At 56.1% G+C, this 16,945-nt stretch overlaps 1 protein-coding gene across 3 annotated transcripts in view; it reads right to left on the bottom strand.

Annotated features, from left to right (window-relative positions):
- The window catches only part of KIF19 (kinesin family member 19), a 30,149-nt gene extending 14,191 nt beyond the window's left edge, over positions 1 to 15,958 (bottom strand). For 2 of the 3 annotated variants that reach the window (XM_054535725.2, XM_063718264.1), the window contains exon 1: positions 408 to 541. In XM_054535725.2, the coding sequence (XP_054391700.2) occupies positions 408 to 518 (111 nt within the window). In that variant the 5' untranslated portion in view covers positions 519 to 541. Of the gene's footprint in view, positions 1 to 407; positions 542 to 13,690; positions 13,772 to 15,789 lie in introns of those variants that run through there. The other variant, XM_002827792.4, reaches the window with a different exon arrangement.
- Between the last annotated feature and the right edge of the window lie 987 nt (positions 15,959 to 16,945).

Genomic DNA, 16,945 nt, shown 5'->3' with positions numbered 1-16,945 from the left:
GCCCCCAGCCCTGAGGATGCATCACATCTGTTCCTGGGAGCGTCCCGCAGATGGGCGAGATGGGGGTCCCCGAGGAGGGTGTCAGCTTTGCCGAACCCACCCTCTGCCCCTGTCCTCCCTGCACCAGATGGCCTTCAAGTTCCTTTTCCAGCTCGGGAGGAGCCAAGTGAGGTGTACCGTGTAGGGTGGTGTTTGAGTGCCAACTCCAGTGCGTCCGTGCAGGAGGCCGGGTGTGTGTGCCTTGTGTGCATGAGAACCTTCCTGAATGGGGAATGCTCAAGGAACAGAGGGTGAGCAGGTAGAGTGGAGGCTGAGGTTCAAAGGCAGGGGCCCTGGAGGGCCCCTCCTGAGTGGGGCTGAGGGTGGGGAGGGGCTCCTGCATGTCTCCAGCCCAGGCCCTCCCTCACCTGGGTGGCGGTGAAGTCAAAGGCCACGTCGAACAGGTAGGACTTCTCCCGGGAGCGATGTGCCCGCAGGATGTCGTCGGGATCCTCCATTGGGTCCATGAGAACCACCATCTGCAAAGGTCCCCGGAGGGAGGCCCATGGTCACCTGGGATCCCCGGGCCCCCATAAGGTCAACCCTCAGGAAGGTTAACAAAGTTAACCCCTTTGTCGATCAGAGTTAACAAAGCCCTTCTGGGCTCTGACCCTAGCCTTTGTCACCTCAGGACGTGGGCAAGAGATGGGAGGGGCCACAGGCCGGAGTCCAGGGCCCAGGTCCCACTGGAGGTAGCTCTCAGAGCCAGAGCCCATTCCTGTCATCTTCAGCTTTCCCATGTCGGGTCAAGCTCGCCATCACCTGGCCTTGGATGCTCAAAGGGGACACCTTCCTGACAACGAGCAATTGCCTCTGCAAGGCTGGTGCAGCCCCAGGGGAGCAGAGCACACGCAGGTGATGCCCAGGCTACCACATGCCCAGACCCTGGGAGCCTGCCCCTCACTGCAACACCACCCCCCATGCTGTCTCTGCCAAAGAGGGCAACAGAAGAATGGGCAGCATCTATCAGTGCTCATTTTGTATCAGGACCTGTTGCAAGCACCCACACATACAGTCTCTTTTATTTATTTATTTGTTTTTGAGACAGAATCTTGCTCGTTGTCCAGGCTGGAGTGCAGTGGTGTGATCTCGGCTCACTGCAACCTCCACCTCCTGGGTTCAGTGATTCTCCTGCCACAGCCTCCCAAGTACCTGGGACTACAGGCGCGTGCCACCTGTATTTTCAGTAGAGATGGGGTTTCTCCATGTTGGCCAGGCTGGTCTCAAACTCCTGACCTCAAGTGACCCGCCAGCCTTGGCCTCCCAAAGTGCTGGGATTATAGGCATGAGCCACCACACCCGGCCTCACACAGTCTCTTTTAACCCCAGCTATGACCCCAGGCTAAGGCCAGCTATGACTCCCACCTTACAGATGAGGAAATCAGGGTCCAAAGGAGTCACACCCCACAGGTTGTCACACATCAGCAAGGGGAGACCCAGGGTGCCAACCAGGCTCTGAGTTCAAAGTCCACTGACTCCTGTCCACCTCACTACAGCCCTGCCTTCCCTGCCTCACCCCTCCAGAGCAGAGCCTGGGACAGGGCAAAGAGCTGCAGGCAGCTGGGTGAGGGATGAGGTCAGCACGCTGGGCCTGGGGAGCTCCGCTCGCGGCTGAGAGGGCTGTGAGGGAACTGCTCCAGTGGCCCTTTGCAGCTTTGAGCCTGAGCTGGGAGTGGAAGGGGAGGCAGAGGGGCTTGGGCTGGCAGCCAGGACAGGGCACGGGTGGGCCATTCCCAGCTGGGGCTCCCCTCCCTGCAGGGCAGGAGTGGCAGCACTGTGTGTGTGTGTGGGTGTGTGTGTGTGTGTGTGTGCACCTGCTGGCATGTGTGTTGAGACACAGAAGGGTCCCGGCTGGGTTCTTCCCCTCCTCCAAAGGTAACTAAGGGGCCCATTTTCTAGAACTATCTCAGGGCCTGCTCCACTCTGCCCCTGCCTCTGCCCCTGTGCACTTGCTGTGTACTCAGCCTTGTCCCGAGCTCTATGCAGAGATGCAGAGGAAGGAGGCTGTGTCCTTGCTGGGGGCCCTAGTCTAGGGTATGGGTGGGGATAGAGACAATGCCAGATTCATGGAAATGATGGGAGACATTCAAAGATGCGTGGGAGGGCTTGAGTTTAGAGGATTTAGGATGAGAGGATCAGGGGCAGTAGAGGAGAATCAGGGTAGTCACTGAGGCCCCTGTGACCTCTTATTGGCGGTTGGGCCTGGTGTAACCTGCCTGAGCCTCTGTCTCCTCCTCTGTCAGATGGGACAGCAGCATGATCCACCTGCAGGGCTGGGAAGACCCTGGAACAATGTGTAATGTGCTTGGGCACAGCTCTGGGCATGTGCCGAGAGCTCAACAGTCTTTGTTCAAGGGGCTGTTAAGAGGGCAGAGGTGGAGACTGAGAGTGGCCACCTGTTCCCCGCACCCATGACTCTACCATCAAGTCAAGACCCACAACCCCACCCTCACCGTGGAGAAAGTCACTGGGATTCCATGGGCCCTGTACCTGCCTGAGGTCCCTTTGGACCATAGTCCGTGTCCTCATGCACCACCCCCAACCACTGCACTGTGGAGGTGCCCCCTGAGAGGCAGCTGGCGTCTCTAAATGCTGCTCTGTGCCTGGGGACGCCTGGGCTCCCTGGGGTCCTGGCTTGTGACAGCCAGGGGAAAATGAGCCACCACCGTGCTCTTCATGAGAAGGGAGGATGCTCCCTGGGGCCATGGGTGCTGAATGGAGTGCGTGACAGCAGCCTCAGCCAGCATGGGCATCTCATGCGTCCCCTCTTTCAGTGGGAGGGAAGGGGGCGAGGGAGGTAGGGAATGGGTGTCTCATCGGTCCCCTCTTTCAGTGGGAGGGAAAGGGGCGAGGGAGGTAGGGCATGGGCAGCCTTCATTCCCAGCCCCCTCCTCCCAGCACATAATCACAATGGATCATCGTGACTGAGCACTTCAGTTTGAATCATCATGATGATTCTTCTCAGATGGGGAAGTTGAGGCACAAAGTCATGCTGCCAGGAAATGGCGGAGCCAGGACTGGGGCCTGGCAGTCTGGGTCCCAGCTGGCACTCCGGCTACCCTCCTAAACTGCCTCTCACGCACACACTTCCACCCCTACTCCCACGAGGGGCCTTGTGGGATGGGGCAGGTAGGGGAGTTCCTGCCTCATCCCTCAGTAGTTCCTGTAATTCCAGGAAACCCCAACACCCACAGTGTGCATTAGCCCTACCTAACTCAACTGGGGATAAGATACTGTCCAAGGAGGTAAACTGAGTCCTACCAGTGGGCAGGGCACTGAGGAGGGTGGGCTGTCATAGGGGTGCCCCATGGAAGCAGAGACAGGGGCTATGCTCCCTTCCTGGGTCAGCAGGGGAGACAGGGCTGGTGGCAGTCCCAAAAAGGGCTTGGGAACAGACAAGGCATGAGGGGTGGCTGCTCCGGGGTGAGGAGAGGCTGGTGAGGGGGCAGCAGGCAGCAGAGCTGTGAGCACAGCTGGGCTCCGTGGATCCAGGAGATCCTCGTGGGTCCCTCTGGGTCCACCAGATTGAGCTTGCGGATTTAGGATGACCAGTCCCAGGAGGATGACAGCCCTGGGGCTCCCACCAGACTCCCCCAGCATTATACATGTGCCCTGGGTCAAACCCCCTTCCTTCACCACCTGGACTCCTGGGATAGGTTCATACCTGTGCTCAATGCATCAAAACTAACCTACGACCATCAGGTATCTGGCAAGGCCCCTTCTGGGATTCTCAGTGGAGGAGGGAAGAGGGAGGCGGCTTTCCAGGAGGCCTGACCCTGGCAGCCTCATTTGGAAGTCTTTCCCAATCAGATGGGATTTCAGGTCAGCCAGTTACAGGAGAGGGCTCTAGATAGGATGGACCAGGGGGCTTTGTGCGGGGAAAAGAATGAGGCCACTCACTCAGGCTCCCTGTCAGCTGGCCAGAAGCTAGGTGGTCACAGTGAGCCTCTTCTAGGATCTGGCCCCTGTCCCAGGCCCCAAAGCTAGCAGCATGAGCCCTGCTCTAGTGTCAGACCCGACTGAAGGTAAAACCTGGCTCTGAGTTCCCCGGTACAGGTCCCCATGGGACACAACCAGAACCTAGCCAGCTGCTCCTGCTCTCATCCCAATGCCAGTGTTCCTGTGGACATGGGCAGGACCAGTGGCCTCACGAGCACCCTCTGGGAGGGGGGCCTTCAGCACTAGGGAGGGTGAGTGGCATGCACCAATGCCCATCCCACCCATGACCTTCATACAACCTCCAGACACTGCCAAGTTCACAGCGTCCTGGGCATTTGGTTCCTTTAGCTAACCAGGCTCCTGTAGTACACTGTCAGCACAGCTGCCATGATCCCCGCTTAAAGAGGGCTTTGTCTGGGTTCCATCTGTCTGGGCTCCAGCCCCCACCCCACCCTCGAGAGCATCACCCTATTCCTGTCCCCTCTAGCACACAATGGAGCCCTTGTGCCCCTCCGCCAGGTGAGCCAGAGCTGAGCTGGGGAGGGGTGGGGACAGGTGCTCTAAGCTGCCAGAGAGACCAGCATGGGGTGCTCAGGCCAGGTCAACATGCTTGCTGAGCAAGGTCTCAGGGACAGAGTGCAAAGGGAGGCCAGGTTTCCTGCCTTCCGACACTCAAGGATCATGTCAATAACCAGGAAAGTGCCAGAGCACAGGGAGGCACCTAATCCTACCCCTAGAGGAAGACTTCCTGGAAGAGGTGGCACTAGCATTGAGTCCTAAAGAATGAGAGAGGTGGAGTGGAGAGAGAATTTTGGACAATTACATGAGCAAGGCAAAGAGGCGATGGGCAGGCTGTGGCACTGGTTCTCAGCTCAGATCACTGGGGTTTCTTGTGAGAAACACTGGGTCGGGAAGAGAGCGCTGGAGCTTCACCTTCCACTCAACGTGCCAAGGATCTTCACTGCACAGATCCAAGAACTGATGTGTGCATCCACAGAGGCCAGCACACGCGTGCCCCACCCACCCAGGCACCCCCCACCCCGTGAGCACATGCAGTCCCTACTCAGGGAGACTCCTCTACATCCTCTGAGCCTCCCTCTAAAACCCCCCCTGGTTGGCACACAGCAGATATCCAAGGGACGTTTGTTGAATAAAGCTTTCGTTTGTGGGGAGTGGTGATTGTGCCAGGCACAGTGCCAAGAGCTTGGCGTGTGTTTTCCCTGACAGCTTAAGAGTGGGCACTCTTGCCGGGTGCGGTGGCTCACGCCTGTAATCCCAGCAATTTGGGAGGCTGAGGTGGGCAGATCACTTGAGGTCAGGAGTTCGAGACCAGCCTGGCCAACATGGCGAAACCCCGTCTCTACTAAAAATACAAAAATTAGCCAGGCATGGTGGCATGCGCCTGTAGTCCCAGCTACTTGGGGGACTGAGGCAGGAGAATCACTTAAACCTGAGAGGCAGAGGTTGCAGTGAGCCGAGATTGTGCCATCACACTCCAGCCTGGGTGACAGAGCGAGACTCCATCTCAAAAAAACAAAAACAAACAAATAAAAAAAGAGAGGGCACTCTTATTATCGCTTTCCTGGAGATGAGGATCAGTTGGGTTAAGTAAATTACCCAAAGCCTCACTGCGAAGTGCAGAGCTGGGCAGATTCAGAGCTGTGGGTCTCAGAACCCAGCCTACCCACCATGCTTCTCCAAGGGCATGAGTGCACAAACAGCTGCCTGGCTGTGGGGAGCACCCGCTTGTTAGAAGTGGAACTGTGTCCCCCCCAGATTTCATGTTGTGAAGCCCTAATGCCTAGTGCCTTAGAATGTGACCTTATTTGGAAATGGGGTTGTTGCAGGTGTAATCAGTTGAGGAAGGATGAGGTCATATTGGAGTAGGGGGGCCCTTTATCCACTATGACGAGTGTCGTTATGAAAAGGGGAAATTTGGGCACAGATCTGCATAGAGGGAAGCTGCTAGGAAGAGACACAGGGAGAAGATGCTCATCTAAAGACAAAGGGAGCCAGGCATGGTGGCTTACGCCTGTAATCCCAGAACTTTGGGAGGTCAAGGTAGGTGGATCACGACCTTTGGGAGGTCAGAAGTTCAAGAACAGCCTAGCCAACATGGCAAAATCCCATCTCTGCTAAAAGTACAAGAATTAGCTGGGCGTGGTGGTACACGCCTGTAGTCCCAGCTACTTGGGAGGCTGAGGCATGAGAATCGCTTGAACCCAGGAGGCAGAGGTTGCAGTGAGCAGAGATCATGCCACGGCAATCCAGCCTGAGTCAGGGAGTGAGCTTCTGTTTCATAAATAAATAAATAAGCATAAAGCCAAGGAGAGAGGCCTGGAGCAAAGCCTTCCCTGCTGCCATGTTGATTGTGGACTTCCACCTACTGTGAGACAGTAAGTGGCTATTGCTGAAGCCACACAGTGTGTGGCATTTTGCTACAGCAGCTTGCAAACTAATACAACATCCAAGGCAGGCTCACCTGCCATAGGGAGCTGAGTGTTGCCACACCCCAGGTGGGGCTTCAGCCAGCTCCTCCCCGAGCCTTATGCAGGTGGGCTCAGCGTGGGCATTCTCTCTCACAGCCTCCCGGGGAATGCATTCTCATGCTCATACTGGGCGCCTGTCTCTGGGAGGTTTCAATGGCAACTTTGCTCACGTGGGAGGCGGGCAGCTTCATGCCAGAGCTTTGTCCCTCCAAGCCCATCTGCCGCTGCAGCTCCAGGCTCCCAACTCAGCAGAGGCTTTGGCTTGAGACCCCACCTCCACGGCCTCCTCTCCCAGCCCTGCTCTTAGTTCAATGCAGATTTTGACCTTTCCAGAGTTCCAGACGGAGTTGGAGTCCTTTAGCCTGGAAACTCAAGATCCCGTAGGGAAGTGGGGGCCTCAGGCCAGGGAGAGGAGGTCTCATCCATAAGCTGTGTCCCCATCAGGGGACCAGGCTCATCCCAAGCATCTCCTAGGTGAGAAATACTTTGCACAAAGCATGTCACACTACTAGGCTGCAGCTGCATTTATCAGCTTTGCAGTTTTAACAGGATTCTTTCTGGCCTCCAAATGGCTGAGCACGGACGAGGCTTTCTCAGGCTTGGCACTGTTGATATTTTGGGCTGGATCATTCTTTGCTGTGGGGGCAGTTCTGTGCATTGTAGAATGTTGAGCAGTATCCCTGGCCACTACCCACTAGATGCCAGTCGCACCCTTCCCCCGGTTGTGACACTGCCAAATGTTCCTGGGAGCAAAATTGCCCCGGTTGAGAACCACTGACTTAGACCATTCCTCCTGCAGCCTCCAAGGCTAGTGGCAAAAATCTCCAAGGGAGGGGATGCCACAAATGAGGCTCAGTTTGACATTGCTGTGTGACTTTTAGGAAGCTCCAACACTTCTCTGGGCTTCAAGTTTTTCCCGGTTGGAAGTCAGGAGGACCAACAGGGCTGTAGCCTTGAGAGGAGAAATCATATTATACCAACACCCGTATCCTACTCAGGAAGCCTCAGCAGATAATCTGGCTCTGGCTTTGTCTGCAGCCCAGGGAGCCAGGCCACAGCCCCTTCATTCTTATGGGTAAAAACAAACCACAACAAATCCTGATTCTAGGCCTTGTAAGGCTGTTTCTGGTTTTTTTTTTTTTTTTTTTTTCTTTAAAGGAGAGTTTGTTGCTGGCCATGTTTCTAGTTGTAAACATATCATCCTGGGAGTCCTCAATAAAGGCAACGTTGATCCCAGGAAGGGTGTCCGTGGGGCCTGTCAGCCTTCAGGCTGGATGGAGAAGGCCAAAGTTGACCCTGCTGAGCTCATAAAGCCACCAAAGCCCAGCTGGCTGCTTAGGACACAGCCACACCTGGCCGATGTCCTGGTCAGATCCCCGCCTGGCTATAGGATTCTGAGACCTGGAGGCTTAGGATGGGGAGTGTGTATAACCAAGAATATACTAGGGCTGTGTCTCTCAAAGGGTCTGCAGATACCTTCACCTGAGTCACCCAGGGAGCTTATAAAATGCAGATTCTCAGGCACTTCTCACAGGCACAGAGTCAGAATCTGTGGGGAAATGGGCCCATAAATCTGCAGGTTAACAAGCACCCTTCCTTGTATCCATCCAGATGCTGAGTGTAAGGATCCTTGCAACCTAGAGGATTATGCACAAGAGCCAAAAAGTGAGAACAACCCACATGCCCATCAACTGATGAAAGGATAAACAAAACATGGCGAATCCACACCTCAAACATTATTCAGCCAGCAAAAGGAGTGAAGTTCAGGTGACTGGATATAGTGGCTCACACCTGCAATCCCAGCACTTCGGGAGGCCAAGGCAGGAGGATTGCTTGAGCCCAGGGGTTTGAGACCAGCCTGGGCAAGATGGCCAGACCACATCTCTACTAAAAATTTAAAAAATCAACTGGGCACTGTGGCATGTGCCTATAGTCCCAGCTACTCAAGAGGTTGAGGTGGGAGGATCCTTTGATCCCAGGAATTCAACGTGGCAGTGACAAAGTGAGACCCCCATCCCCCCACCAAAAAAGGAGTGAAGTTCTGATAGGAGCTATAATGTGAATGAACTTGAACTTCAAAAATATTAGGACCAGCCAGGCACAGTGGCTCACGCCTGTAATCCCAGCACTTTGGGAGGCCAAGGCGGGTGGATCACTTGAAGTCAGGAGTTTGAGACCAGCCTGACCAACATGATGAAACCCATCTCTACTAAAAATATAAAAGTAGCCACATGTGGTGACACACACCTGTAATCCTAGCTACTCGGGAGGCTAAGACGGAAAAATCACTAGAACCCAGGAGGCAGAGGTTGCAGTGACCCAAGATAGCGCCACTGCACTCCAGCCTGGATGACAGCCAGACTGTGTCTCAAAAAAAAAAAAAAAAAAAGAAAGAAAATTAGGACCACATACTGCGTGATTCCATTCAATTCAATGTCCAGAAGGGGCAATATGGAGATGGATAGTACTTTAGTGGCTGCCTGGGGCTGGGAGGGGCTGGGGACACAGGCGGGTGGCTAAGCGGGGAGAGGTAAAGAATCCTGACCCCCTCCCCCAGCGACTCTCCACCAGCTCAGCTCTTTGGGGAAACAGGGCCAAGAAGCGTCCAGATGGTCAGTGTGCAGGGAGTTTCCCACCTCACTGCCCCCAGGCAGGCAGGTGGGCTAAAGACAGCTGCTCCCGCAGCACTCCCAGGCTCAGGCAGCTGACATCTGTCACCTTATACTTTATTTATCTTTCCCAACAGTCTCCCAGTTGCGTGGCTGCGCTCCCCCTTACATTATCTCCTTTAATCCTCTCGACAGCTCTCAGGGTGGGTGGGGCAGGTTTCCTGTTCTCCTGTCTTCTGATGAGGAAGCAGAGTTTCAACTTGCCCACCAGTATGCGGCCAGGACGTGGCAGGGCTGAGAAATCCTGGGTGCTCTGGTTCCCGAGTCCCAGGCTGTATAGCCTCCGTTCTCGGAAGCCCAGGGCTCCTCTTGCCTACATTTCTCCTTTCCATCCCAGGAGTCGCACTGTGTGGCCAGATCTCCCCCGGTGGCCCTTCTGCCTTCGCTCCTCTTTCCTTTCTCACCCTCACCCAGCCCTCCTGGCCTAGGCCCCACAGCTAGGCCTGGTGGGAGCCCTTACCTGGCTCTACAGCACCCCGGGAGCAGAGGCAGGTGGTAGCAGGTAATTGCTAATGATGGGACATACACATGGTCAGTTGACTTAACTCCTGCAGACAAACAGCCTGGGAGAGCTAGGAGGAGGGTCCATGGGCTGCACGCTTTGGGAGGGATGGGGGATGGAGGAGGAGGCTGTTTGATCTGTAGCTTTTTCCCCCACCTGGAACGCTGGGGCCCCACCAGCCTCTCAGGCTGTCCCTGGCTCCTCTGGGGCCCCAGAGGTAAATTAAACCAGGCCCACCTGGTGCTTCCCCACTTCCTGTGTTTACGCATTAGGGTCTGATCTCACCCCAGGAGCTACTAAGACATGGAGCTCCCACCATACTTCCAGGAATACACACACACACACACACACACACACACACACACACACACACTCCCAAATGAGGTGTTCATTTGGGAACTGTCTTGAGCGCTCTGACACAGGAAGAGGGAGCAGGAAGGCTCAAGGGCCAGGTTTTGTTTACCTCTGGGACCCGAAACCATCCCATATTTCAGCCCTTGAGACACATTCACATTTATTAACCCCTACGAAGACATGTGCCAGGCACTGTGTTATGCACTGTGCCTACCTTAGCCACAGGGACCCTCTAAAGAAGGTATTGTGACTACTAATGGAATTGAATGGGGTCCTGGAATCACTGGCCTTCCAAGGCACCTGGACGATCCCCATTAAAAATCCAAACCGGCTGGGCACAGTGGCTCACACCTGTAATCCCAACAGTTTGGGAGGCTGAGGTGGGTGGATCACTTGAGGTCAGGAGTTCGAGACCAGCCTGGCCACCATAGCAAACCCCCGTCTCTACTAAAATTACAAAAATTAGCTGGGCATGGTGGCACGCGCCTGTAATCCCAGCTACATGGGAGGCTGAGGCAGGAGAATCGCTTGAATCCAGGAGGCGGAGGTTGCAGTGAGCCAAGATTGCACCACTGCACTCCAGCCTAGGTGACAAAGACTCCATCTCAAGAAAAAAAAAAATCCAAATCCAAACTCCACCTTCCCCAGAATCCAAGCACCCTGGGCTCCTCTCCCAGAGGACTCTCCACCTGTGGGAATGTCCCCTTCTGCCAAGCCTTGTTGCCACAATCTCCCTCATTCGAAGTGTCCCCAGGAGAACAATGCGTAGACTAAAGAAGGCTATCCTAGGACCCCTCACAGTGGCCCAGCCCAGCGGGTTTCTGTGTCCCCAGTCCACCTCTCCCCACTCAGGACAAACATGTCCTGGCTCAGCTCCCAAATACACCCACCTGTCCATGGGGCCTCCAGGCCTTAGGAGGAAGGACAGAGCTTCGACGGGCCAGCTGGCCCCATCAGTGAAGCTGACGAGGACTGGACCCCCAAGCCTCCCTCTGGGCCAGGGCTGTGGGCAAGCTGTGGGGTCACTAGTGTCGGGTGAAGGTCAGGAGGTGGGGGAACTGTTCAGGTCGGGGACAAGGGTAAGGGGGGTCCATGTCCATTTTGCTTCCTGGGTTCATGTATCTTGTCTCCTACTCGCCAGGCATTTATTTGTCAGAGGGACAGTGTTTGTTATTAGGATGGTCCCAGCCTGGCGGTTACGGCTGCTCCTAAACTACAGTCCTCCGTTAGAAGGGCTGGGCTGGATCCCTCGTGCAAGCCAATCTTTGAACTCACTGGGGACAGAAGGAGCTTAGGGCCAGAAGCCCACAGGGAGTTTGCATGGAGAGCCCTCCTCAGTGCCAGCCCAGACAAGACTCTCTGCACCTCCAGCTGACAAAGGAGCAGCCCTGTTAGAACCGCCCAGCTCAGAGGCCTTCTTGGAGGTGGAGGCAGTGGAGGCGTATCTTGGCTGGATTAGGCCAGACCCAGAGAGGGAGCCCCTCCGGCTCCACACGCAGGGATAGAAAGGAACCAGTGTTTGCCGTGTGTGGGCACACAATGGGCTGTCCCCTTGACAGGGAGCGTTTCCATCAGCACCAGTTAATATTTAGCAGCCCCCACGCAGGCCAGGAGCCAGGAGTAGCAGAGAGAGAGTCAGCATTGTCCCAACCCCGAGGACCTGATGTCTTCGGGACAAGTTGGACAAACACAGTGGCTTCGCCTGGAAGGAGGTTTCTCCTCCTGAACTCTATGACTCCTCTCCTGAGCCGATCCAGCAGCCCTGGGGAATTTCAGTCTCTAACAGACGTTGATAACTGACATCTATGAAACTCTTCCTACGTGCCAAGCACTGGGTAAGCATGTGCGTACATTAGCCTACAAAGACCCTCTAAAGAAGCCATCATGACGTCCGTCTCCACTTACACATGAGGCAACTGAAGCTCCTGGAAGCAACCCCCCAGGCTGCACAGCTGGCAAATGGCAGAATCTCCTCGAACCACTGTTTATGTGCATTCATTCTGCTCCAGCTGGGTCTGACCCATTTAGACGGGGTCTTCCCAGTCATCCCCTGCTTTCCCCAAGGTCTTTGAGGAAGCCCACCCTTTTCCAAGAAGGAATATGGGCAAAGAAATGAGGACGCTGCTACCCATGGCTCTACTGCGCCCACAGTTCCACCATCACTGCTGAAGAGAGAGGCTTGAGTGGGCCCCTGTCCCTGGGGAGCCCAGAGGCAAGCAGGCATTGGAAGTGTGCCATCTGCCTCTGGTTTGCTTATCCTGGGCCCGGGGCTTCATGAGTCCAGCCCGTGGGACCTGAGCCCAGGCCCATCAGGTGCTCACATGTGCCTTTCTCTGCATTGTACAGTGCCACCCAACTTCTCTGAGCCATTAGCACATCCTACCAGCACGATGCTCCTACCTGGGCACGAAGCCCACCCCTGTTGCCCCCACCACTGTGGCTGTGCACATCCCAGCACGAGTCCTCAACTGCCAACCCAAACAAACATCCTGGCCATGGTCTACAGAGTATGTGGCTTGGCCCAGCCCATTCACACCTCTTGCCCCTTTCTCTCCTGCTTGAGCCACTCTGGCCTTTTCTCAGCTACCCAGTTGCATCCCGGTCCCTCTCACCACAGGCCCTTTGCACGTGCAAGCCCCTCAGGTCAACATTTCTCCCCTCATGCACGCTACTAATGACCTCTTCTTCACCCCTTATGTTTTCAGCTCAAGCACAGTTGGTTTTTTTTTTCTCTTTTTTTTTTTTTTTTTTTTGAGACACAGTCCCGCTCTGTCACCCAGGCTGGAGTGCAATGGCGTGATCTCGGCTCACTGCAACCTCCACCTCCTGGGTTTAAGCGATTATCCTGCCTCAGCTTCCTGAGAAGCTGGGACTACAGGTACGTGCCACCACACCCAGCTAATTTTTTGTATTTGTAGTAGAGACTGGGTTTCACCATGTTGGCCAGGATGGTCTTGATCTCTTGACCTCGTGATCCGGCCTCCTTGGCCTCCCAAAGTGTCAAGCACAGTTTCTTAAGGAAGCCCTCCCTGACCTCCAGGTTTAGGTCGTATCCCCTTCTTACCTACTCTCATGCCACTAAGCATTTCTTTGCAGCCCTTGTTAGCTGCAAACTCATGTTTGTTTGTGATGCAATTCTTTGAAGAATGCCTCATCTCTCCACACTAGACTTAAGGTAATGGAGAAAGGACAGGGCCTTTTCTGTTCACCACAGTTTCCCAGTTTCTAGCACAGTACCCAGCATGCTGCTGGTACTTGATAAACACTTATTGCCTTGTGTGCCCTGCCTTCCTCATCCTGGTGACATGAGGACCAAGATTGCAAACAGAGAGCCAAGGATTTTGCCACACGTAACACCCTAGAGGCGAGCTTTAGCTCTCGACCATATATATATGTGCTCTGTGGGTAGCAGGCATATTAGGGTGGGAAAGTCAAGCAATGAGCATATGAAAGGTAAAGGATCAGGGCCCATCCAGGCTAGGGAAGCTCCCAGTTGTGCTTGGATCAATCTAGGAAGGCTTCCTGGAAGAAGAGCCCCCGGCTTCCTTGGTGGTGTCATCAACAGCACAGCCAAGAGTTCAGTGAGTAGAGGAAGGATGGTGCTGCAAGCCACAGGGGCCCTTTCTGCCCTCACCAGGTGAGCTGAGCCATCTGAGCAGACCTCTGCCCTGCAGCTCCTGCTGCAGACCCCTGCATACCTGCTCATCCACTTTATGGGCGATGAGGGTAGCTCCTTCCTCCAGCTCTGCCACGCTGATGGGCCGGACCCGAAGCGCCACCTGGGAGGGAAAACCAAGCCCCTGGGATTAGAGGGAGAGGACCATGCTGGGCCTCAGAGAGACCCCAGGCAAGCCCCTGGCTTCTCTAGTATTCAGCCATCTCAGGCCTCCTTTGTCCTAAGGAAAACTCTGCCCAGGTCAGAGGGCAGCAGGTCCACAGAGTGTTGGACTGTGTCTGAGTGGATGAGTCTCCCCAGGAGCCCTGGCCTCCGGGAGAGCCCGAGGGAAGAGAGCCATCTGCTCCTTCAGCCTGCCTCAGCCTCACTCCCAAATAAAACACTCACAGCTCCCCTGGGCTTGAACTTGGCGCCCTGGCACTGGAGCAGCCTCTCTGTGTTTCCGTGAATTATGTGCTGCAGGGGCAGATGCAGGCACGGCTCTGGGATGAGGCCTGGTAGGTGGGATGGAGCCGGGAATGTCTCCCATCATCCCAACAGCCTGTGACCACGTTCCCATGCCGAGGAGAGTGTCACCTAGAGCCCCCACAACTGCCTGTCCTCCAGCCAGTGTGAAATGGGTCTCATCCTGTGCATGGATCTCCCTAAAGAACAGGGTGGAGTGGGGAGCATGTCTTCTGCTGATCAGAGGGAAACAGCTGCTGGGTGTGGGGGTAGAACGAATGGCCCTCTGGCTGAGTGAAGACTCCTTCAGGCCTGGCGTGGTGGCTCATGCCTGTAATCCCAGCACTTTAGGAGGCCGAGGTGGGCGGATCCTGAGGTCAGGAGTTCGAGACCAGCCTGGCCAACACAGCGAAACTCCATCTCTACTAAAAATACAAAAATTAGCTGGGCATGATGGTGCATGCCTGTTATCCCAGCTACTCGGCAGGCTGAAGCAGGAGAATCGCTTGAATTTGGGGGGCAGTGAGCTGAGATCGCACCACTTCACTCCAGCCTGGGTGAGAAAGTGAAACTCCATCTCAAAAAAAGAAAAACAAAACAAAAAAAGGCACTTTCAGAGGGACCTACACTGCCTGATGGGTCACCTTTAGTGGCATCTTCAGCCAAATTCCACTGGTGGGAGGGGAGGACCCTTCATCCCTGCCCCCCAGGGCACACAATACATGCCAAGGCCAATGATTTTCAAAGAGACACATTCTAAAAAGCCAGAGAGGATGTCCTAGAGCCCAGGGCTTGCTTGGGGGCTGGAGCCGAGGCTCCTCTTCAGAGAAGCAAGCCCACCCTTGAGAGGTAGGGGACTCTGGGAGCACCATTATCCTCCAGTTACCTTACTGCCCACCTTCTGGTGATGAGGGCCCTTCCCCAGATCTCAAAAATTAGGGGATGAGGAAGGGGCTTGCTGAGAGAGACACCCACCCACCCACAGCCTAGTGGTGGCCTCGAGGTCACTGAGTCATCTCCCTTGTTGCTCTGGCCCAGGCACCACTGATGATCAGGAATTCCACCTTCCCCTCCACAGCCCCCACTCTCACCTCCCCATCTGTCCCAGGCCCCAGGGTTCTGTGGGGCCATCTAACACTTCTCTGAAATACTTCGAATCCGGACTTGGACAGCATCTGTGTTGTAGCCCAAGAACCAGGCACTCCGGGCCCCATCCTGACACCAGGGGCCCTTGTCTTCCTACTGGTGATCCCCAAATCCCTTTAAACTCCTGATCTCACCAGGGCTGGAGCAGCCTCTGGTTAACTGGGAAACCCCCACCTTCCTTCTGGGGGCAGTTAGGTCAAGCCCTCCCTGCCCCTGACATTTCTGGATGAGAGAGCCGAGATTCATCTGCATACGCTTTGGGGGCGGGATCTCCCAATGGGAGGGTGGAAAGGTGGGGGTGGGGTTGAAGTTGGGGTAATTTTCAGGCTCAGGAAAGTCTAAAAAGGCCATGGTCCCTTCTTGACACCCATCCTGCAGGACTTGGGGAAAGTTGCTCTGAAGAGTCCCGGCCCTGGCCGTTGCCTGTCCTCTCAGCGGGGTGGCGGCGAGGGGACAGGACTCTCTGTCGCCGGAGGCCTACTGAAGTAGACCACGGAGCGGGGTGGGGAGGAGGGTCTAAAAGGGTCTCACCATGAGTTGCTGGTCCTTGGAGTCCCCGCTGTCCTTCATGCTTGCAGCAGGTGGAGGGGCTCAGGCCGCGCCACCGGGCATGGCCCAGCCGCACCCCCACCGCCTCCGGGTCGCGTCCGCCAGCTGCTAGCTGCCCGCCGCCTCGCCCGCTGCCTGACAACCCGAAACCAACAACGCGCCAGCGGCTAAGGACGCTGACCGGAGGCGGGGCAGGGGGAGGGCCCGGACGGCGCCGCCCCGCCCCCGGCTCCCGCCCCTCCCTGCGCTGAGGGCGAGAGTTGGCCGCCTCCGCCGAGGAGGCCCCCGAGCCTGCGCCGCTGCGCGACGATGTGTGCCCGGCTGTGCGGCCCTGCGGCCCTCGGTGCTTCCGTGCGTCCGCCTGGCGCCTCCGTGTCGGTTCGCTAACTCCTGCGCGCCCACCCGCGCCCCTCGGCTCGCGGCGCGACCCCGTGCCACTGCCCTTTAGGGCGCGCCCCACCAGCCACGCTGCCCCTTGAAGCACACGCATCTGCCGCCCGCCCGTCTGCCTGTCTCTGGGGTCTCCAGGGCGGCGGCTGGTAGCCTCGGGTTTCCGTGGGCGCCGCGTGCATCGCAGCAGGTGCCTCTGGTGTGGGTGTCTGCACCCACTGCCCACTGGCATGGGTGGCAAAAAGTTGTCCCTTCGCTCAGGCCGCCTGCCCAGTAGTATGGAGCGAGCACCTCTATTACCTGGGGTGTGCTACAGAAGAGCCTGACTCAGTGCGCCCCGCTAGCAAACAAGTCTCTACCCCTGAACCCAGAATCTAGGTCATGATGGCTGGGTCCGTGTGCCCTGCTGGCTCCCCGCCTGCTGCTGGAAGAGCCACAATACTGTGCAAGAAAGTCTAGGTCTGACGCTACCGCCTCCATTCTTGGCGACAATAACAACGGTTGCACTCCCAGGGAACACAGGGGAAAGGTTCCTGTCCTCAGGAGGCCCTGGAAAAACAGGATTCTAGTCCCAGTTCTGCCTCCAACTCGGCTAGCCACCTGGAGCTGGTTTTTCCTGCCTCCCTGGGACCTCAGTTTTCTGGGGGATGTTGGAGCCCCTCCCAATTCTGATGTCCATCCTCTGTGTCCTCTGCCCCCACCGAAGCTGAGCCCGGCAGCCCCAAGACTGGGAGAGGAAGCCACGATG

This window comes from Pongo abelii, chromosome 19 (assembly GCF_028885655.2).
Source record: "Pongo abelii isolate AG06213 chromosome 19, NHGRI_mPonAbe1-v2.0_pri, whole genome shotgun sequence".
Lineage (NCBI taxonomy): Eukaryota > Metazoa > Chordata > Mammalia > Primates > Hominidae > Pongo > Pongo abelii.
The sequence above is the reverse complement of the archived record's forward strand: the minus strand, read 5'-3'. Positions and strand labels throughout refer to the sequence as shown.